Source organism: Lissotriton helveticus, chromosome 4_1 (genome assembly GCF_964261635.1).
Source record: "Lissotriton helveticus chromosome 4_1, aLisHel1.1, whole genome shotgun sequence".
Classification (NCBI taxonomy): domain Eukaryota; kingdom Metazoa; phylum Chordata; class Amphibia; order Caudata; family Salamandridae; genus Lissotriton; species Lissotriton helveticus.
This window is the reverse complement of record NC_136063.1, coordinates 822,248,703-822,264,981: the sequence shown is the minus strand read 5'-3', so window position 1 is coordinate 822,264,981 and position 16,279 is coordinate 822,248,703. Positions and strand designations below refer to the sequence as shown.

The following is a 16,279-nucleotide window of genomic DNA, read 5'->3' as shown; positions in this document are numbered from 1 at the left end:
AGCTACTACAGTTGCACAACTTGGAAGAGCACGGAGACGAAGTTGCAGTAGAAGTCTTCCCACCATAGGCAGTCTTGTCTTGATTCCTGGCTCGGGTCCAGCAGTTGAGTTCGGTGCACAACTGCAGAAGAGTCATTCGACAGATTTTCAGGGGAGCCAGTCAGTTCTTGAAGTCCAAGTCCGGATGAATCTAAGGATTCACCCTCAGGGAAGCCCGTAAGTAACACAAAGGGGTTAGGACTACATCTGTGGTGACCCATCTATCCGGTTGGGGTGGTGCGGGCAGAGGTCAGGGACGCTACTGTGGTTGCCCAATCAGTCAGATACTCCCAGGGAGCTCAGCAAATCTAAGATTCAAGATGGCAGAATCTAGTGGCCACCTAGATGCGCTCTGGGTACCTCCCAGAGGAGAGCACTCCCCAGTCCTTTTTGTAGTTTTGCGCCAGAACGGAAGCCAAGGGCTGCTAGACTGGGGCAAACCGGTTTATGCATGGAGGGCACCAAATGTCCCCTTCAAAGCAGTCTGGAGGCGCTTAGAAACACCCCGCCCTAGCCCAAGACACCTATTTTAAGGGAAAGGTGGCTACAACTCTCCTGTACAGGAAATCATTTGTTCTGCCTTTCCCTGCCTGAGTTGAGCTCAGCAGCAGAAGGGCGCTGAACAGTGTCTGGAGTCGGCAGCAGTACTGGCTTGTCCTCAGACCCTGCAAGGCCACACAGGTAAACGTGGGGTCCCCTGAGGAGCAACCCAGTACATGGTATCATGCAAGTACCACTGGGATTGGTGTAGTTTCATGATTCCAACATGCTTGATACCAAGCATGACCAGGTTCGTGAAGCCATTATGTAGGTGGACATCTCAACTTGGGCAGTGTCCACTGCATACCTTAAAATGGCCTCCCTGTACTTAGAAAGCCAGAGAATTGACTGTGGGGTTTGTATTGGATGTCTCTGCTTGTGCAAGGGCACCCTAACACTTATAATCATGCACCCTGCAGGCTGTAAAGCTTACCTTAGGGGTGACTTATAGGTTTTAAGTGCAGTGAACGGGATAGAAGGAAAACCTTATATCTGGAGTGAAAGGATGCACCATTGCACGCAGGCTGCAATCGCAGACCTGCAGACAGTTAGCATTGGCTCGTATGAGTGGCACAATACATGCTGCAGCCCATTGGACACCCCTGATATACTAATGCCCTAGGTACCTTAGTGCCATTTACTAGGGACCCATAGGGGTACACCAGTATACCAATTGTGGGGTGTACAAAGTATTTGCCAATGAATTGAGGAGAGAAAGCACAGACACTGGGGTCCTGATTTACAGGATCCTAGTGTACTACAATCAAAACACACTGACACCAGGCAAAATGTGTGGGTAACTATGCCAGGAAAATCATACTTTACTACATCTGTCAAAAGCATAATCATGATTTGACTAAACATAGACTCTACCCTGTGATAAAAGCTCCAATCTAAGGAACATACATCCGCTTTCCTAGTAAGATTGTAATTGATGTGTGGACTTCCTGGAGTCTGAAGCATGGATAGGCATAAATATTCAGGAAGAAAAATAAAGGTAAGGATTCATGTCTGAAGAGATCACTCTCAAGTTTAGGTTCAGAAGGAGAACTATAAACATAACTATTTTTCTAAGAAAAGCAGCTAATCTGTTTGGGAAAAAAACGTACAATTAGCTGAGCGCATGTGCCAGAAACACTCACAGTAAATTAAATGGGATCATTATAGAGCTTTTCAAAGAACTCGTCTCTTGGTTGACTTCACAGTTGCTTTCTCCACCTAGGCTATCCTTCTATCTACATAGTTAGTGGTAGCAATATTTTGCCCCCTGCTGCATACAGACCACAGACATTCTTTCTCTGTTTTGTTATGGCAGTGCTTTTTCTGAGACCGTTGGCCCAAAGAGTGATTCTGAACTAGAAGTAAAGCCTAGCGAGAGCATGCTCCGAGCAGAGACCCACATGGAATGGACGTGGGGAGGATTTCCAGAATCAACCAAGGTGAGTCTCTTTGTGCTTGCATCGTATGGAGAATTGCATCTTTGTTTATAATTGAATTTGTGAAGAGCAGTTCTGTATCATAGAATCTTCATTTATAGTCATAAACACTGAATAATTTTGCACTGGCTGCGTGGACCCAGGAGCACTTCTTAATAAATATATAATTTGTTTTAAAGTTCCATAGATTCTCACTGTGCATCAGGTTTAATGGTGAAAAACACCCTGTAATTACCTATCCAAGGCTCAGTGTTTTTGAGAAACTACAGTCCCAGAATAGAATTTGAACCTGTATTGCAGCATTATTGCTCATATCTGTGAAAATGTATGAAGAAATAGAAAAAGAAAATGCTGTCTGATAGGTGTCTATTCGAAAAGAGCTGAAAAAAAGGGCAGAACAGCTACAAAAACACATTTGGTACGCTAAAGCATCGTACTTAAGATCCCAACTCAACAATGCAATGAATTACCCAGGGCAAAATTTTCAATCAACAAACGGGCAAACAATGTAACCAGGATTAGCAATAACTCAATGGAAACCTGTGAATCTTTATCTTCCTTTTTCAATGACAAAATCTTAGAAATCGAAAACAATTGTGATCGACAAAGCAAGTTTACAAGCCACTATTGACCACATCGCCATTCGGACAGTGAATCTCCTTCCCCAGTTGAGGAGCATACTATGAATCACATATCCAAGACTAAAAATAACGCATTCTGGAGTGAGCTCAAAACACTAAATGAGGATGAAGTCCACAAGACCGTACTATTCTTAAAACCAGCTTCACATTTCAACGTCCCTATCCCATCCACAATACTAAAAGAATTCATTCACCTCTTCTCACCCATACTGATGAAGATCGTCCTTTCATTGGTAAAACAAGGCATTGTCCCAGACTGCGTGAAGATTGGGCAAGTGACACCCCTCGTGAAAAAAAGCAGAAGCAGACCCTACAATCCTGAACAGCTTTCACCCAGTGTCGAATATTCCCTTTCTGGACAAATTGTTGGAAAAATGTGTACACAACCAATTGTCAGTATATTGATCAATTCAACCTTCTCAACAAGTTTCTCTCAGCATTCAGCATTCAGACCTTGGCACAAAACCGAATCAGCCATGTTCACATCATGGATGACACCCTTAAGATGCTAGACCACAATTCCTGCCTACTCTCCTACTCTACTTCTCATTGGCATTTGACACATTCAGTCACACAAACCTACTAGAATTACTATAAAACAGAATGGGGCTGTAAGGGAACGTGCTCTCCTGGTCTGCATCCTTCTTGCAGAACTCACAGCGAATCAAATTTGGCAACTCCGTCTCAAATGCCTCACAAGTGAGATGCGGAGTCCCACAAAGGTCAACCATTTCCCCCACACTCTTAACCTCTATATGGAGCCACTAATGAAAATCCTCAAACAACTGCATCTTGCATACCACATGTATGCAGATGATACACACTTATACTTAAAGATATCCTCCCTAGAGGATGTCATCCAACGAACACTGTAGTCAAAACTCAGCCCTGGCTATCTCAAAAGAACCTCCAGTTGAAATCTGTAATCCTACTTTCCCCCCCCTCATAACAGCTGCACAGACATCCAAGATTGGCTCAGTCACCTAAACGACCTCAACTGCAAACCTACCAATATTGAATCCACTAACTCTCTTGGAATAACACTGGACAAGAATCTAAATATGCTTGCACATATCAGTGTAACCACACACCGTGCGTCATTCCAACTCAAACTACTGAAGAAAGTGAAACCATTCCTGCCACCTCAAGATTTCTTGCTAGCAGTGCAATAATTAGTGGTCTCCAGACTAGAATATAGCTGCGTGCCCCTTACATGTCTTCCCAAGTCGAGATCAGCTCCACTCAAAGTGACCCTCGGCGCAGCAGAAAAACTTGTGACAAGCACAAGACGTTTTGACCACATTACCCTCTCACTTAGGTCTCTCAACTAGCTCCCTCTCAAGGCCAGAACTCAATTGGAAATTGTTTGCCTCGCTCATAAAGCCTTACATTATAATGAACCCAGATGTGGTGTGGCCACTCACCTGAAAAGCAGGACGTCTGCAGGGGCAATGAATGCCCCACCCTTTACCTCCTGGGACAACTCTCAGCACTGCTGATGAGTTACATGAGTCCCAGGAGTTGTCCCGAAAGGGAAGGGGGATTGAAAGAAAGAAAAACACTGAAACGCCTTGCCGCCTGGTCCAGCCGGGTACCCGATTCTTTGAGAGTGTGTGGTCTCATTGTCATTGTAGTCGTTGGAGGCGTATTATATTTGGAGGGAAGAAACAAGTGGATCAGTGGTGTATTGCACTCTTACTGAGTGACTGTGAACACATTACATGTAACTTATGTCGAACAATCACCTGGCACCCGAATGGGTTTTTGAATCATTGCCCTCATGTCACATGAGAATGGCGAAAGAGTCACTGAACAATAATGTCCTAAGTTGGACAGCGTAGCCCTGTAGTACTCGAACGCGGTTGTTAAAAAGATACCAGACCAGGTCTGATTAAACTTCTTCTTTATTCACGGCCTCCACAGCGCCAGTATAATATCAGGACACTTCAGTTCATTCTCTCCTCCAGACAGTCCCCTCACTCAACATTCTACAGCAGCCTCCAGGGGTCAGAACGTTCCAAGGGGTAGGAAAGGGAGGGGTGGAGGAAGATACCAAGTACCATATAACCTTCATGTATAAACAACATACCATAGCCATTGTAGGGCCAGCTAATAGCCCGAACTTAATAATAGGAATTTAGCAATCTGCAATAAGCAACTGAATACACTTTGGATAGGGCTTATATAGCAACCTGTAACATGTATATAATTACTAATGGATTATAACACATCTTCCCTCCTAACACAAATGCAAAGAGATATAATCGTCTGCAACAAGCATTAATGCATCCTATAGTCCTTGTGCCAATTAGGCGCCTTGGTAACTCTCTTTGTGTGTATCCTTTGGTCGGTGGTTTTCCTCAAACTCCCTTGTGCACGGGTTTCTGGCTCATGATACCTTGCCAATCGGTCCATGCTCCAGTTCTGTCCATTCTCCAATGTTACTGTGTTGTTTTTAATTTCTACAATCTTTTTGGGCTTTAAATATTTGGACTCAAAATTTCCAGTAATGTTCGGTCTCCTTACCATTACCAACTCTCCAATCGCCCAATTTTGTGCTTTGCATCCATGTCTTGTATCGTACTGTTCTTTATACTTGGCTTGATGAGATTCTATTTTTCCTTTTGCTTCTTTGACCGAATGCGAAGAACATTCTCCACCTCCTATCCATGAAGGGAAGAATTTGGTACTCGGCTTCCTTCTTCTGAGGGAACAGAAAGGAGATATTCCAGTGACTGTGTTTGGAGTTGTGTGAAATGCCCATAATAGCTCTCTGATTGACTTTTCTACAGGAACATTATTGGCACATGCTAACTGGATGTTCTCTTTAATCATTCTATTCACTCTCTCGATCATGCCATTTGCCCGCGGGCAGTACAGTGCTGTTTTAAGATGTTTAATCTTGAGCTTCTCCAAGAATTCTGACATAGCTGATGATGTGAGCTGCACTCCATTATCGGTGACCAATTCGGAGGGAATACCTTCACTGGAGAACGTTTCGCTCAAGAACTCTATTAATGATCCAGTAGTGATGTCATTGACCATTTTAGTCACCACCCAGTGTGAATGGAAGTCAGTCAAAGTGAAAATGAAGCGTTTATTCACCCCTGATCTGTTGATCGGGCCTATGATATCCATTGCCAATTTGTCCCATGGTTTACTCGGGATAGCCACTGGTGATAATGGGACCTTCTGAATATGTTTGGATTTGTCACTGTTGGCGCAAGCGCAGCAGTTTTTCACCTTGCTCTCCACCCATGAATCCATGCCAGGAAACCAATAATGTTCCCTGAGTCTGTTCTTCGTAAGGCTTCTCCCCAAATGTCCTTCATGGACCAGATCAATGAGTTTGTCTATGAAGATCCTTGGGGGTATTATCTTGTCCCTTCTCCAGAGCAAATCATTATTGAGACTAATTTCATGTTTTACTTCCCAGTACTTACTCAATTCGTCATCGACATCTTTGCGACTCTCAGGCCACCCATTTACAGTCAGATCTTTCAGTTTGCAGATAGTTAGGTCATTGTTCATGCTTACGGCCCATTCTTCCTTGCTAATAGTGCTTGAGTGTACCTGTAAAATTGGGAATTCTTGAACCTCAAACTGTTCCACCTTATCCAACGGTGCTCTTGATAGGAAGTCTGCTGCCTTGTTATGGTCACCGGCAACAAACTCCACTTTGAAGACAAAACTTTCTAAACCTAACACCCATTTGGCAATCCTAGGTGTGCAGCTGGTAGCCCCCTTACAACTGAAAATGTACATCAAGGGTTTGTGATCCGTTCGGACGGTGAATTTGATGCCCCATAGGTAAAACTTGAAATGTCTCACGGCCCAGAAACAGGCCAGAGCCTCCTTTTCTATCACCGAATAGTTCTTTTCGGCACTGGTCAGGGTGCGAGAGGCGAATGCCACTATTCTTTCTTTGCCTGCAATGATTTGAGACAGGGTAGCACCTAACCCTTTGTTACTTGCGTCCGTGGTGAGTATAGTTTTTCTTGAGGGATCAAAGTTGCACAGGTATGGGGCATTTAGAATAGCCGACTTGATGGCCTCAAAAGCATTCTGGTGCACTTCTAACCATTTGAATTGGACATGACTCTTTGTGAGATCTCTGAGATCTCCAGCAATATCCGCGAAATTTTTAGCATACTTTGCCATATACTCCGCTAGTCCCAAGAAAGACACTAACTCTTGCTTGTTTGTGGGGGCTTGGGCTTTTTCTATGGCCTCCAGGAGGCTGAGCTTAGGACGGAAACCTTCTTTGGATATTGAATGCCCCAAGTAATCTACAGATTCATCTCCGATCTTGCACTTTTTGTCATTGAGGGTGAGACCTGCATCTTTGAATTTTCTAAGAACTGACTTGAGATATGTATCATGTTCCTCACTGGTGGCACCATATATTAAAACATCGTCTTGGAAGCATATAGTGTGAGGGATTCCTTCCAAGATGTGTTTCATGATCTTTTGAAATACCGCAGCCGCGGAAGCCAACCCAAATGGCATACGGAGGAACATAAAGGAGCCCAAAGGAGTGGTGAAAGTGGTAAGTTCTCTTGACTCAGGGTGAAGCTCCACCTGGTGGTAAGCGCTTGATAAATCTAGGACACTAAAACACCTTGCCTCCCCCATGGTGCTCAATGCTTCGTGGATGCGGGGAAGTGGGAACCTTTCCACTATAATGCTGTCATTAAGATCTCTGAGGTCTATGCATAATCTTATACCATTACTATCGGCTTTCTTAGCAATAACTACTGGAGAAACCCATGCACTGCAGTCTACAGGCCTGATCACTCCCAGTTTTTGCAGTCTGTCTAGCTCCTCCTTTAAAGGTTCGCCCATCAAGTGTGGAATGGGCCTAGTCTTGTGGGTGATGGGATTCGCGTTGGGCTTTAATTTAATCTTGTGTTGGAAGTTTTTAAGGAGCCCCAATTCAGATGAAAATACCTCCGGAAAATCCTTAACCCACTTGTCGCAGGAACTAGGCGAGTCCATAGAAAGAACTTGCTCATGGCTGTTGGGATTGAGTATTATGCCCAGCTCTTTTTGGTGTTGCCACCCCAGTAGGTTGGAACCTTCCTCTACAATGTAAACTTTCCCTAGGATGGAACGGTCTTTAAAAGTGATGTGGGAGTTCAACATACCCTTGACAGGAATAAGTCCTTTAGTGTAGCTCCGTGGCTTGATATCCGCTCCCAACAAATCCTTCTCATCACATATGTCAGTATTTTTAAAGTCAGTTAGATTCATCAATGTGAATGGGGAACACGAATCTGCATACATTTTGATCAACTTTCCTTCAATACTGACCTCACACTTCTTCTTTATTCACGGCCTCCACGGCGCTAGTATAATATCAGGACACTTAAGTTCATTCTCTCCTCCAGACAGTCTCCTCACTCAACATTCTACAGCAGCCTCCAGGGGTCAGAACGTTCCAAGGGGTAGGAAAGGGAGGGGTGGAGGAAGATACCAAGTACCATATAACCTTCATGTATAAACAACATACCATAGCCATTGTAGGGCCAGCTAATAGCCCGAACTTAATAATAGGAATTTAGCAATCTGCAATAAGCAACTGAATACACTTTGGATAGGGCTTATATAGCAACCTGTATATAATTACTAATGGATTATAACAGCGGTCTCAAGGAGTCCGGTGTAATTCTCCCACTCTCTGGATAATGGTAGCGGCTTGCAAAATAACTCACGCTAATAACCATAACAGAAAAGAATGTGGGAGGTTCATAGGCTGTCAGCAGGTAGCCTACACATGTTAACATAATAGATAACTTTAACAGAAAACAACAAAAGTAGACTGGCAAGTGTCTAATATTCATACACACAGTGCACCGTCGCGCAAGTCCCAGATAAAAATATAAACACTAGCACAGATCATACACACACAATGGTCTCCCTGTGGGGGTGCTCCACTTAGCTGCGAGAGTCGATGCTCACGATGCCTTCAATCTGCTGCAGCTGTTAAAATATGTCAAAGCGCTGACAGTGGAGCAAGCCGCTAGGGATCTCCGCAGAATGTGGGGTGGTGGCTGGAGGCCCACCTGAGAAACAGCTGAGGAGTGTCCGACGGCCAGAGCAGGAAACAAAGCCAAGTACCATCCGGGAGCTAGGCATGGCTATTTATAGCCAATCAGGGACGCCGGTAGACAGCACATGGCCAAACTTTCTGCCTGTCAAGAAATGTGGGTTGCCTAGCAATAAAAGAAGTAGCCGGGCCCAGAAAGGTGCACAACGCGCAGGTTACTTTAAGTTCAGCATTGGCAACACTAACAGTAGGGTGTCAGTGACAAGCATGGGTAATACGAAGGATGGCTCAACAGTATAAACATAGCATAAACAGGCGCAACACACCATAATGCACTCACTATAACTAGTAGTTATGATACTAACGACACATGATTGACCCAAGACCCCTAGGGGAACTGGCAGATGATGCAGGATTAGGACAGGGGATGAAATCCCTGACACCAGTTACCTGGCGGAAAAGATTTGAATGTCGGGAGGCAGCCACTCCGTCAGAAGTGCAAATTATCCTTGGCTAGAATCCCTCATATTCAAAAAACCCTACACACGCTCCTTTTCAGGATAGGCTCCAAGGATATGGAATTCCCTACCACCTGAGATTTGTTTAAACCCATCGACCCACATTTTCAAGAAAGAGGTGAAAAGGGTCCTAATAAACAGATTCCTCACAAAGTCTTGGTTAGCCTGTCCCCATGGGCATGGTAATGACATTCTTAACAATACAGGGGAGGAGCACATCCATCCCAGTAGAACTACACAAACACTGTCCCCCAGGTACCTTGAACTGGACTGATTCAGACCAGTTCCAGAAAGTCATCTTGGAGAATCTGTCCCAGTGCTTCATAAACAAATGGTGGATGTTTATTAATAGCTATGATACAAGTTTACAACATTGCTCTAGATTTAGTTTTTGCTCTCTGTTGCATGTTAGGTGTTCATTTTTTTATTTTTATGTTTCAAGTCTTTGATTCTGTTTCCAATTGTATATACAGTGCTCTGATACTCTTGGGTCACGTTTGTGCTTTTTAAAACTTTAAATAAAATAAATACAATTAAACAAAATATGACTGCTGCAGGTGAGCCATAAAGCCTTGCTAAGGCACCAACCGCTGTATGGTACATTCACATGGTATTCACTCACTAACACTCAAGACCTTCATACCGCCTGCCACGGGCACAATCCAATAGATCAATGCACTCACATCAACATATTGCCGCCATTCAAGGGCCCATCACATTCATATGACACTGGGCGGAATCATCAGTCAAAAGAACCTTTCAAGTAGTCATCAACCAACGCGCATACGAACACACATCCCTTAAGGGTTTGTTTGGTGAACCCCAAGACATTCACCTCTATTTTGGGAGCTGCAGTTTCCCTGTGCCCAAGATTGCAGTGAACCAAAGACCAAGAGGTAGTAAGATGTCAGACTTTATGCTGTCATTTTCCTGAAATTTAAAAACGATTTCCCTCTATCCGTGACTGCATCATTTTCACCTGTACTGCTTGTGGTTGTTACAGTTTAAAAATTTAACTTTTTACCCCCCTGTGATTGCATAATTTTTCACCTGTTTTGTTTAAAAATGCAAAGTTTTACTTTCGTGTGACTGTCTAATTTTGCCTGTTGCATTGTGCGCTTTGCATTCCGAAATCTGTTGTATTTGCAAATTGCCTGCGACTAGTTGATTTTCCCTCCTAGTTTCTCCTTTGATCTGTGCTCAGACTTGTGTGTTAAAAAATCCACCCCCAGCTCCCATTTTGTCTTAGTAAATGAGTGAAACTAGATTAATCCCCGCCCCCTTAGAAACAGAGATATTATACATCAGAGATAGAACAGAGGGTACTCTGAAACTACAGTAATCTGTTGTTAGTAGTTTAAGCAGAGTTTGGAAAGGGATTGTAACACTTGTTTTTATGTCTCGGCTAGCGTTGCAGCGCGCATGCGCTGCTCGCTTTGCGAGGCATGCAGTATACACTATATCGTGGATGCTTCGCCCACTCTCAGCCCATCTTTTTGATTGGCTTGTGTCTTTAATGCTGACTTCCGATTGGTTGTAGGCTTGTTAGTCCCTCCTCCTGACGGCCATTTCATCATTTGTGTCCTTCTATGGTTATTACTGCAGGACTATTTTCTTCTGCCCCCCCTCCCCCCGCAGTCCAATGCCTTCTCGCCCGTCCCTCTCTCCCCCTGAGAGTTGAAAGGTTACATCCATGATGGCGGCTGACAGACTGCGGCATTGGCATTGATCAGCTGGCGCTTCCTTCGGTGACCTGGGAGCCCGTGCAAGGAGTGTGGGCGGTCTTGGGCAATGCTGCCCTAAAGGATACTTCTGCTCTTGCCATGGCGGCACTGGCGGCTCTCCTCGCTCTGGGCTGGCCGCTGCTGCTGGCTTGGCGCACGCTCCGCAGCCGGGGCTGGGCGCGAAGACTTGTGCGGGTGGGTGGTCTGTTTTTAGCGTTTCTTTTATTAAACACTTCTACGGATGCCGCTAAGTGCCTAGTTCCTGGAATGGTGTTGGGGGTAAGCGCACAAGCACTAGTTGCTGGTTCAGTTAGTAGTTACCTACAAGGGTAAACCCACGTCACTGGGACATGGGTGTAGAACAGTACATAGAAAACAGTTGTCCCAGTAAACGGATTCTGGCATGTAAAAACAAAATTATATATAGTTGGGAAAAAGATGAAAGAACCATAATATTCTTAGTGGACAGTGTTGTTTAATCACACTGAACAACCAGTAATTTATAGCATTTGTTAACACATTTTTAAAGCAGTTCCCCACGACGGAAGGGTGAGGGTATGGTGAATGAAGTGAGGTTAAGGAAGTGAGTGAAAATAACGTACAATTCACAAAATCAATTAATTCGCAACACAAAGAAAAGGGGGCTCGTACATGGAGCCAAGTTATTCATATTAGATCCAAAAGTTAGATAGCCATAGTTAAAGACAGGAACACAGTGATAAATCGCTGTTGGTCAAACTGGCTAGTGTGATGGATGTCGACGTTTCAACCCCTTGAGAGTAGTAGGTAAGTTAGTCCCTTACGCCAGGGTTTTCCTCAGGACAGGAGTGTTGGAAGGGGGTAGTGGGGATGGGTTACCATCAAGGCCTATGCGATGGGCCTGAGGAGAAGGGTGCGTAGGCTCCAAAATGGTGTGCTAGAGCAGTCACTTTAGTAAATGCTGGCAGCTTTTCACCTCCTCCCGCGCAGATCCACAATTCTACTGTATTGCCCTGATGCCCCACATGATACTGCCCCTGCATTGCCCCCTGTGCTCGGCTGTAGGTGAACGGAAAGACGCCTTGGGTCCGGCCCACCCAGGAGGAGCTGCAGCTGTGTCACATACCGAGTCCAGGAGCGGTATTCCTGGTGAAAGTTGGAAACTCGGCTAAAAGATGCTTTGCTTGGTAAGTGCGCTGGGCAGAGGAAGGTAGACATGCCCAGGGCAGGACTGCAAGTCCTTTCAGCTGCCCCCGAGACTCTATAGCCTGCAAAACGGAAGGAGAGGCAGTGGAACCAGTGATCAGCTCCCGTGCTGAAGTAAGTAGAATAGCTCTGGTGGTCTCTTTATTGTGTTAGGAGTTTACTAAGCCTTTCAAGTCTGGTGGGGGGTTGTGGTTGGAGTCTTGTCCCCTAGCTTACTTGTCTTTAGTTGCAGAGTGGCTGAAGTAACTTTGTGTTGACGAGACATGTGGTTATCATATGCCATACGTATTTCAGGTCATTGTAAGGTTATGTTGGTTATAGCTCCCCAGTTTGGATTGAATGCCTGTGTCTGTCCTCTTGGTAAGGGTGGTGGTCACTATCCCACAGCTCTCAACGTGCTTACATTGGTAGGTTAATCAGTGAGTTCTGTCCCAGAATCCTATCTCAGAGTCTGTGCTTGATGTAATTTGCTTGGCAGTTTGGACTGGACTGTTCTTAGTGGTTCTGGCATGAGTTTAATAATTTAAGGAGGTGGAAAAACTTTCTTAGGAGTGATGAGAACAATCCTTCTGTAATGGTGTTAGCCTGGAATGATGGTAATGGCGAGTGTTCACGTTGCAGTAATGTGCTGCATCAGTAAATACTTATAAGGTCTCAAAGACGAGACGGATTGCATTACAAATGCTTGTTTTGGCTAGGGGAGTCACTTGCTGAAGTGCTGGAAAAGTATTGTTAGAAGGCAACGTTTTTAGGCCCTTACCTGCAGAACTCTCTGTCTCCTAAGAACTTCTGAATTGAGAAGTAGCTTCCAGTCCTCCACCCTGCAAACATTGCCAGAGGTAGCAGGCACCTTATATAGGCTGCTATTGGTTGCTACATGTGTGCCAGCGGTTATTTAAGATTAAGACTGTTATTATTCATCAACAGAAGAGCTATGCCCATGCTGTTCTTTTTTAAATAACCACATCCTAAGAATTGATTAAACACTTTAGAGACAACTGTGGTGCTGTGGTATGTGGTATATCGAGACTTTGAAACGCAAAGTAATCACACCATATCCCCTTCAATAGATTTCGCCGGAGAATAAGATCCCTGTTTAGACTGCCATTACTATTTTCTTTCCCCTTCGTTCACACACAGAATATTTGTTTTGGAAGCAGTGAATAGCAAATGCAAGTTTGTGACTGACTTCATTCAAGAATTCATCATCTGTTACAGAAATGACTTTGGAACTGTTGAAAACTGAGTCTTAATGTTTTCTATCATGAATTTAATGGGGTTTGGGGACATGAACAAGATTGTTAATGCCAGTTCACTTATGATCTTTTTAGGTCTGCAAGAAAGAAAGACTTGAACATCCAAGAACAGCCACCATAACCCCATCAGAGAATACTCACTTCAGAGTCATCCTTAGCTCAGAAGCCATGGCAGTAGAAACAGAAGACAACATTGTCATGGAGAATTCCGTCTGTACAGTATTAAAGCCTGAGCCAAGACCTCATGCCAGTTTTTCAACAGTGGATACAACAGACTCCGTTTCTGTAACAGTGGAACCCAGCTTGGAAAGCCTGGATGGTTTACCCATTTCACCAACTGAAGATTGTAACCAGTTAGCTGATATATTGGAACAAGATGCTTTATCTGAACTGAAACCAGCATCTAAAATGGATTCTCCTTCAAAAAAGAAAGGTAATCATTAGGCAGCAACATTTTCCTCTATGAGTCTCAAAACAAATTCAGGAATTCTAAATTAATATTGTATCTGATAGAGATTTCTAGCCACAGAGTTCGTTACCTTGGAATATTCCCCAGGCGTCTTACTGAATCTGGAAATTTACAAGCAGTTCCTATTCCTGCCGGTAAGTGGTGCCGTTCGGATAGGGGTCTGTCGTCCATGCTGGAAGCGACATGTGCGGTGCCTATATAGGTACCACCACAATGCCCTGATGTTCGTTCTTTTCTTTCCACGCCAGTTAGCGCTGATCTGTGAAGACCTACAGCTGAGTCAATTTTTTTACTGCCTTTTTCTTGTCTTTTCATCAACCTTTTTTGTGAACTTATTCTCCTGGTGTCATAGGGATGTCCCCTAAGGAACCTAAGGGTTTTAAGCCTTGTGGTGCCTGTCACAGGCAGATGTTTGTGACAGACCCACACTTGAATTGTCTGTGATGCTTGGAAAGGGACCACAACTCTGATACCTGCAAGGACTGCTGGGCCATGCACCCTAAGGCGCTGAGGGCATTCCCGCAAGCGCCCCGACGTCTGACAACATTGTGACGTTCACGATCTTGGTTGCGTGGAAGGTCCCAGAACTGCCTGCGCACCCGCACCCGAAAGCCGTCATCTCGATAGCATTCATCGGGTAAATCTAAACAAAAGAAGAAGTCGAAGAGATCTTAGACCTTACCACGCCCATCCAAATCCTCAGATGAGGCGCTGGTAGTGTAGGCACTCCAGGCTTCGCTTTTCTGTAGAGCCTGTGCCAGGATTTGCTCCAAGACGCTCTGACGTTTGGGGAGCCAACTAAAAGACTTCTGTGAGACCATGCACTTCATATTTGTGCAGCCCGACCCCCTCTAGAATGCCTTTGGGCCCTTGGGATTAGGAGGGGTTCCCACTGGATTGCTGCCGTCAAATGTGCCCGTGGCACCAGTCAGGTTCCTTGTATCGGGTGCTGGATCTGGAGTGGCACCACCAGTGATCCCTCTGCCTTCCTCGGCACCCATTCCAGTACTGATGCCTCATGGCCTCACCATCATCATTCCCAACACTGAGTTGGGTGGGCATCGTCCGACGCCTCCGAGTCCATGCCCTCCAGGTAGGAGCCCAGTGACTTTCATTCGACAGGCTTTGAGGTGGAGAAGTATGGGAAGGGTCTAATTTTTTTAAAACATCATTTGTATTGAGTTTCCATATGCAATATTACACGCTCATTCGATATATGATACAACCAACAATAAAATTGACATTTACATCCATCATGGTTCAGGAATGTACAGAGCGGGTCGCCTACTGGGCTATCACGATAATAAAGGGAACTCATGGTTTTCTATTGAACTAAACATTACATCGCTTAGAAAGAGAAACAATGAACAAAAAAACAAACAAAGTGACCCCCTGGTCCTCTGGCCCACCCCACGTACAGTGGTGCACTAGAAAAGTGCATTAATTGATTTGGCTGTAAGGGAATACAAAACCTATACAATAATACATACATCCCTAGGCAAGCACAGCAGAACGTAGCATGAGATTACTCAACTTCAGGCAAGTGGACTGCAGGAGATATGGAAGCCGTAAGGGACACCGGTCCAACTGGGGGCACCGGACGGGTAAGTGAGTCAAGGACTCTGAATGTTTCTAGCATTTGGTCCCATTCAAGAGAAATAGGAGTCTTACGATGGCTTCGGAACTCTTCCTGCCTAATGATTGCGCTCTCCGCAGTGCCCCACCTGATCATTTCCGACTGCCAGGCCAGCGCTGTAGGGGGATGGGTGGATTTCCACCTCATAGTGATGGCCCGTTTCGCCACAAGCCTAGCCAGATCTGCAAATTTGTACTGAACTTTTTGTTTCTTGGGGCATTTATGCAGGCCTAGGAGACAGCTATCCGCAGCCAACCAGTCAGTCGTACCAGTAACCTCCTGGATTCTATAACCAATTGTTTGCCAATAAGCTCGCAAGCAGGGGCTGTTCCATAGCATGTGGAGCAGGTCCGCATCTGCTTCCTGACACCTGGGACATGATAGCTGAGCATCTGGCTAGATGCAATTCAAACGATGATAGGCCCTGTGTAATATCATGTATTGTATGTATTTAAATTTAGCATTGCGGGGGACTTTCTTGGGAAATTCTAGTATAGATGTCCACTCTGTCCGTTGGCTCCCTCCCCAAACCCAGTGACCACTTAGTCCGAAGTGGAGTCAGCGACGCTCTTCAGTGTGTGAGAATCCCCCTGTAGAGCCACTGGGTGAGATGACGGCCTGTACCCATCAGATGTGTAGCATATACGAGTTCATGCTTTGGGGGTTCTATCCCATCAGGGGACCAATGGAGTTTGATATAATGGATGATGGTAGCATAAAGAAGAAACCGTGTCGAGGGGACCACCTGAGCGCGGGTGAAATTGTCATGGTCCGCAAGTCTACCCT

At 45.0% G+C, this 16,279-nt stretch overlaps 1 protein-coding gene across 2 annotated transcripts in view; it reads left to right on the top strand.

Annotated features, from left to right (window-relative positions):
- LPIN2 (lipin 2) overlaps positions 1 to 16,279 on the top strand; it is a 608,403-nt gene that overhangs the window by 272,593 nt on the left and 319,531 nt on the right. For both annotated transcript variants that reach the window (XM_078687465.1, XM_078687464.1), the window contains exons 6-7: positions 1,895 to 2,018; positions 13,464 to 13,821. In XM_078687465.1, coding sequence (XP_078543591.1) covers positions 1,895 to 2,018; positions 13,464 to 13,821 — 482 coding nt within the window. The remainder of the gene's footprint in view (positions 1 to 1,894; positions 2,019 to 13,463; positions 13,822 to 16,279) is intronic.